The sequence below is a fragment of the Filicampus tigris genome, chromosome 16 (assembly GCF_054856515.1).
Source record: "Filicampus tigris isolate MCC_2025a chromosome 16, RoL_Ftig_1.0, whole genome shotgun sequence".
Classification (NCBI taxonomy): domain Eukaryota; kingdom Metazoa; phylum Chordata; class Actinopteri; order Syngnathiformes; family Syngnathidae; genus Filicampus; species Filicampus tigris.
Genome location: NC_141232.1, coordinates 14,540,035 through 14,547,248, shown reverse-complemented (window position 1 = coordinate 14,547,248; position 7,214 = coordinate 14,540,035). Strand labels below are relative to the sequence as shown.

Genomic DNA, 7,214 nt, shown 5'->3' with positions numbered 1-7,214 from the left:
AAAAACGCCCGTTCTGCCGGAACGTTCATCATGGTGTAGCGTGGTGTGCCAAATTCCCAAACATGGAAAACTACAAAGTAGACTTGCTCGAAAAAACAGCCCTAATTGTCCATAGGTGTGAGTCTTTGTTTGTCTACTAGTGCCATAGAAATTGGCTGATTGAAAAATGACCTGTGTCTGAAAATGGATTAAAGCATAGTGAGTATTTATTATATTTTAGCCAGCAAAATGTAGCCGGGTCATAAATTGTCGTATTAAATCAAAATTATGTGATGTGTATTGATTAAATGCGTGCAGTTGCATAGTATTGCTATTACAAGGAGACTACAAAAGAAAATCTGATTCCAGCAGGGCCCAATTTTTTTTTATTTATTTATTTTTTACACAGCTTTATTTCTGATGAATTAATTTCCATTACTGTCAGGCTGTTCAACTGGCAACCACATGTCAATACTTTTCATTACAGCCATCTATAATTCGATGCAAAAGATGATCAAAGTAAAAAAAAAAAAAAAAAGATAATAAAATTAAAAAAACACAAAAGCCAAAATGTTTCACACATCATTAAATATATTCCTTTGATAAACATAATATATTAGTATTACAAGACATTACACCACCTTTCAATGGCCACCACTAGTCACTGTATAAACTGATAAATGCAGATATGGTCTTTTGGCGGGGTGGGGGGTTTGCGGGCGGACAGCAGAAGTGTGGTAGGAGTACCTTTCTGCAAAACCACTTGGGATTTGTTTTGGCAAAGACATAATTAACATATTTTAAATGTCAAATGCATATAGTAAGATGCACAGAGTATGGATGTGCACCAGTGGGTTAATTTGTCAATATTCCTGTTTGCATTTTCAGATAACCATGACATAATTCAAATTGTCAAACTGGTGGAAAAAAATGATCAACTTCATATTTAATGAGAAAACAAGGCCAAAGTTAATAAAAAAAAGCACCACCTTTTAAACATGGATATGCTGCTTTGAGGCGATGCTCCATGCACAATACAATTTGTTACTTCATCACTCCACATGTATTGTAACTGTCACCGCAAGACCAAATGCTGTATGAATGTGTATTAAATCACAATGAATGTATAGCCATCAGTCAGCTACTGTCATTTTCATTTTCATTTTGTGGTTTGAGCATTGCTAGGCAGTTTACCTGTAGACACCGGTGCCTTGAGATACGAGTGACGAGTCGATTGTTTTGACTTGGGAGGAAAAATTTGAGAGACGACCAATAGGAAGCGGCAGTTTGGCAGATAGAGAAAAGTTATTCAAAAAGGAGGCTTCGCGCTGTCAAGATGCCATTCCATATTGAAGTTTACTGTCAAACTAAGCATAAAACAAACAAAATTACATACTGTGTATTTAAAACTTTGACCTTATGTCTGCTAGCTTAATGCTAACACATAATTTTGCCTTTATGTCTGCTAGCTTAAAGCTAACACATTATAGACAAACAGTACAACTTTACTCACAGGCAGATATTCTTTTTCTTTTGTGAAAACTGACAAATATTGCTGCAGTTACTGAGTCACAGTAGTTGTGAAATACTTTTTTGTTTTTCTCTGTGTGACATTAATAAACGGCCCAAACTGCATCAACACCACAGGGAGGCGCAATGAAATAATCATGAGCCACAAACTCTTTAATTTACATTCTATTATAAAATGTTACTATTATGTTTTTATAAAATAAAATAAGTTTGAAAGCTAATTTATCTTATTAAGGAGCACAAAAAATGTTGTTGTTTTTTATGGGAGCCTGGAACCGATTATTTGCGACCATTGTTTTCAGTGAGTAAAGATGATTTGAGTTGCAATGTGGTCACAGAACAAATTAAATTTGCATCTCAAGACACCACTGTATTTTAAGTGAAACGCCACATTAGCCATTCAGCAAGCGTTCTTGTTACAAGTCCTTTTTTAAGCATGTCAGTGTGTTTTTGACTTCCATAGAAAAGTAATGCATCTTTTATTTACTGGATAAAGAGTGTGGCGGTGCACAGTCAAATGGGAACAAAAAACACAAAGTTAAAACACTTGCCGAATAGAATATGTACAGTAAACAGATCGGGGGGCTGGCCTCATAATTTAAAAGTTCGCCATCTTGTTACTGTAATGTGTATTTATAGTGACAGCACAAAACCAAATAAACAAGTTAGGTATTAATAAAGTTAAATGGTTGGGTTCTCATCCAAAAAAGTGATACATTCATTAACAAATCGTCAGGGAAAGAAGCATTATCATCTGTACAAGTGGTACTTTCTGATAGTTAATATCACATATATGTAGCTATACAGATTTTTTTTTTTTTTGCATGAAAATGGCACAATAGAGTATATGGTTACCCTTTTGGATGCCACTTGAAAAAAATGAACATATCTCATATGTTCTAAAATAGTCAACTATAGTCAAAGTAAGTGCGGGGTTGATGTGTCTATTCTACATCTAGTTGATGCTATGACATCATCTATCTAGTGTCTATCTATGTACGCACATCAAATTACTTTACACTGCAGAGGTCACCACGACAACATAGTGTTGCTATGAGCTGGCCCATGATAACATCTGTAGGTAACGCTTGCATTTGAGGAGCTGACCACAGCTATGAACACGTTCACAATTTCACTGAAGAAAAGTTGGGCATCTTATTTTTACATTAATGGTCAAATAAATCCATGTTTAATTCAGGGCATTTAAAAGAAAATAGCATCACAGATGAATAGGGCATTTTGATGTATTGTGTTGTAACTCATCTTTAACATTAGGTGCAAACTCTGCAAATAGACAAACAGAAACAGAATGACCATATAATGAGCTCCTTCACAAAAAACACTTTTTTTTTTTTTTTTTTTTTTGAAATCTTATGTCCCAACTCAGAGCAGCAGCACTCAGTCACCCATCTTGTCACCTGGAATCATTCTTCCAGTTTTGTTTGTCATCCCTTCTTCCTTGCATCCCATTGGAGAATTGCCTCCCATTCTCCCTCCCTCCCTTTCTCACTTTTTTTTTTTCTCTAGCACTTTCCCCTCTTGTCGCGCTGCTGGAACTTCCGAAGGCGGCGTCCCCACAGGTCCTTCCAAGGGATGAGGAGGCTCCCCTTGTCCGCCACCACCCCGCTCTGCCCGGGGGAGTCGTCATCGTCCGAGCCCATGAGCAGGTACTTCCTGCCGGGTTTGATCTTGGGACATTTGCAGGCGACGTCCTTGGCGCGCACCCACAGCAGCTGGTCCCCGCGACGGATGCGTTGCTCCCCTTGTTTGTAGACCGATATGATGTTGACGGTGAACTTCCACCACTCGCCTGCCTTGTCCCCTTTAAGCACGTGCGCCTGGACAGCTGGGAGAGGACAGCACAAGAAGTTTTAAAGGGGATTGAATATGAAATGTTGACTTTTGAAACACCTTGTAAAGCGGTCTCTGGCATATTTGCCCGGTGACAGATTTTTTGTGCTGTGGCCAAAGCTGCGTCTACAATAAAACTATTGCTTTGGCATCTAGGTGCCAAGGAAATAACTGTGTTTAAATTAAATGAGGAGCTTCTGTGCCAAAGACCTGTCTGATAGAAAAGTAGTGGTTTGCCGCTATTCTGTGGCATCTATGGGTCGTTAAAAATCCTTCTTAGAGGTGTGTCAACTATTCACATTTTTCCTCTATTCATGGCAGGGCTCTTTCCCGAACGCTGCTTACAAATATCTGTGCTTGTATTTGTGCATCGTGTGAAAGAACAGTACTGCCCCTGTTGATCGTGCTTCACCAACTGCTTTTTTTTTTTTTTTTTTATCTCAAAAGTATCTACATAACCTGATTGTATTTTACAGTGTTTTTAACAAGTTTTTACAATGATACATATACCGTACAAAAATATAAATATTGATCAGAATGCGGTAAAAACTTAATATATCCAGTGCATGTGCCTGTTCTAATTGGTCGCTGGTAAGATCACATGTTCTCAGATAGAATATTTAAAGAGTAAGTCAACCCTGGCATATTTTTTTCATGAATCTGTTGTATGTAGTCCCACTCGTAAAAACAAGGCATTCTGATAAATATTATGTTTGTGGAATAAGAGTTAATCCTCCCGTTTTAGCCATCTCCGGGGGCGGCCATTTTGTCACTTCTGTCAACTTGAAAATGACATCACAGGTGCTCAGGGCGTAGGTAATGACCAATCATGGCTCAGCTTCAGAAAACATGTGAGCTGTGATTGGTTGTCAACAAAAGTGACAAAATGGCCACACCCTGAGATGGCTAAAGAGGGGTGGATTTTGCCGCTTAATTTAACTCAATTTCAACAAACGCAATATTAATCAAAATGCCGTGTTCCAACTGGTGGCCTACATAGAACATATTCTTGAAATAAATATGTTTGGGTTGATTTCCTCTTCAAGGGCAAAGGGTAGGATGCTTGAACACCCCTTGGGGTTTATTTGTGCACGTGCGGCAAGAGGCAGCCCATGAAAGACTCTGTTGTGATAATAATGAAAACCGGACTACATGCCCCTAAAAACAGTCTGATTTCAGCTGTACAAAAAATAAGGAGTGTAAAGTGTACTATTATTCTAGATCCTTGGGGTATTTCGATGAAAAAAACGTCTCAGACACGTATTAACATTCTCCAGCCAAAACGCTCACAACAATGCACAGCTGTCAAACAGGACCTCAACCAGTTACTACGTTAACACAACTTCATAGTTGAATTAAAATGTCAGTATATTTGCATGGCGCTAGTTGAGTTGACAACACATTTACATTACGGCAGCACAGTTCTGAAGTTTGCGCTTTGAATCTCAGCTTGGGTGCTTGCGAGGGTTTTGTCTCCAGGTCGCTTCCTTCCACATTCTAAAGACATGCCTGTTGATTTAATCGAAAACGCGAAATTGTCCATGGGCGTGAATGTTAGTGTCAGGTTATTTGTCTATAAGTGCCCTGCTGTTGGCTAGCGACCAGGCCAGAGTGCACCTCAACAAAAACGATTGCTGAATAGATATTTGCACCAGTGAGCTGAACGCATCTTGACAATAATGGTCATAATTCCTTCACACCAAAACTGGCTAGAGCAGACAAGCTTCACATGAGAGAAGAATTAAAGCTCCCTCGCTGGCAAAGCCAAACAGAACATTTCTTCACATCACTTTGATTGCTGCAAGAAGGACACATTTCTGGAGCTAATCTGGCCTTGATGTGCCTTAAAATATGGCTTTGATTTGAACTGCGTTATTCAGAGTTATTCAAAATAGTGCAAATTATTCTAATCTTGAGAACACTGGTTGAGATGACAGGAAATAGTTCAAGAGCAGCTGCATGTGCGTAGAATCATCGTATCTCTTGAGCCACATTTCATGTAATACTGCAATTCCCATGTTATTAAACGCGTCAAGTCATAGGCGAACGTCATAATGTATTTCACAATAACGCCAAAGGCTATTATTCAATGATAGTCGTTCATATCACCATACAGTGAATGAATAAGATGGCATTATACAAGTGCGGTGGTGCCTTGAGATACAAATGACCCGACTTCCAAGATTTTTTTAGATACATTTGGCAGATTTTTTTGCTTTGTCTTGCACAAACTTGAGATGCAAGCGCTTTATGTTAACTTAATTCAAATCACTTCACAAATAAGTTTATAAATATTGAAGAATTCATCAAAAGAGAGGCTACAACCTGTTATTTTTGTCACTATCACACTGTAAAAAAAACACAAAATTGGCAAAATTACAAAATTGGCATAATTGTAAAAAAAACGATTATCAAAGGCAATTATAGCCAATGCACTATATTTGTTTACACAAGGAAATCATACTTGAATTTATACATTTGCACTTCTTAATTTTGTTTCATAATACCTAATTGTATACATTTTGTTTGGCCCGAAATGAACTTACATAATTATAGTGTTTCAAAGAAATGTATTTGTTTTTATATTTTTTACGTTTAAACATGTTCTTGTTTTACCAAAATAATCGCGATTAATATTTTTTCATAATCGAGCAGCCCTATAAAGGACAACATCATGCAGTGCTATTTAACCTTACTAAAAACTGGAACAACTGAATGGCATTTCCATTCATTTTAAAGTGGAACGATCATTAGAGATACAGAGCATGTTCACAGAACAAATTCAACTTGTATCTCAGGGCACCACTGTGCTCACTTACAGTGAAGTGATTAAGTAATGCATTTCCTTTTCAAATGAGACAGGTGTTTTCTTCCCAGTTCTCTGCATCTCTGGTCGAACTTAATCACTTTTGGGGAATCCACTGGCGAGCCCCTTATTAGAGCCGAAAATGAGGTGAACTGGAGGGGCGGTGCATTTTACCGGGTATATGTGTGTGTGTGTGTGCGTGTGTGCGTGTGTGCGTGTCTGCACAAAACGCACACAATATCAGAAGAAAGAAGGTTTGTTGGGCTGAGTAGAGTGAGCTCTCACAGGCCTGCCATTCAATCGCAGCCCTCTCCTTCATCCCGACACATAAAGGGGGCGTGAGGGGGGTGCATGGAAGAGAGGCCACTATTTGTCTTCCCAGCCACAGAATAAGTTCCAGGAGAATCGGAATATGTTCCGACCTCACGAGCTATCCGGGTTCTGCTCCCAGAGCCCCATCCAACTCCCTAGCGTGAGAATCCACCGCAGACAGCGCCCTCTTCTCTGCAGCATCCAGGCACCGAGCCTCGCTTCCTCTTAGCATCTTTCACTCATCCTCTCTCAAGTATATTCTCACTTTGTCTTCAAACGCACACAAAATCCCCACACGTCCGGCCACTTGCTTGAAGCTAAATAGCCACCGGGCAAAAGAGGCTCACTCAGCAGCGGGTCAAAGAGTGTGTCGCAAAATAGTGACAGTGTGGTGAGACACAGAGTGGGAGAGGAAAAACAGAGGTTTTGTGTGAGGAAGCGATAAGTGTGAAATAGCGCTGCGCTCACACAATGGCTGCCAAATGAGACCAGCTCGCATTCAAACCTCCCACCGGGTTAAACTGCTTTGGGCAGTGTGCTGCAGCTTGACACTGCGCGCCATCAACAGGCACGAGCTAATGACATTAGAGCTCACTTAATTACAGCAGGGGGGCCCGTGTCCCATCTGGTTATCAGCTGCGAGAATGAGCGGGGACCCGCTAGCCTCAACCGAATTGCAGAGGGGGGCTTCCGTGCCTTTGACCGCCATCCCGAAGCGTCGGTAAACACGCGCGGC

At 39.9% G+C, this 7,214-nt stretch overlaps 1 protein-coding gene across 2 annotated transcripts in view; it reads right to left on the bottom strand.

Annotated features, from left to right (window-relative positions):
• Window positions 1–357: 357 nt before the first annotated feature.
• The window catches only part of ntn1b (netrin 1b), a 52,835-nt gene continuing 45,978 nt past the window's right edge, over window positions 358–7,214 (bottom strand). For both annotated transcript variants that reach the window (XM_086056597.1, XM_086056596.1), the window contains one exon: window positions 358–3,355. In XM_086056597.1, coding sequence (XP_085912723.1) covers window positions 3,033–3,355 — 323 coding nt within the window. In that variant the 3' untranslated portion in view covers window positions 358–3,032. The remainder of the gene's footprint in view (window positions 3,356–7,214) is intronic.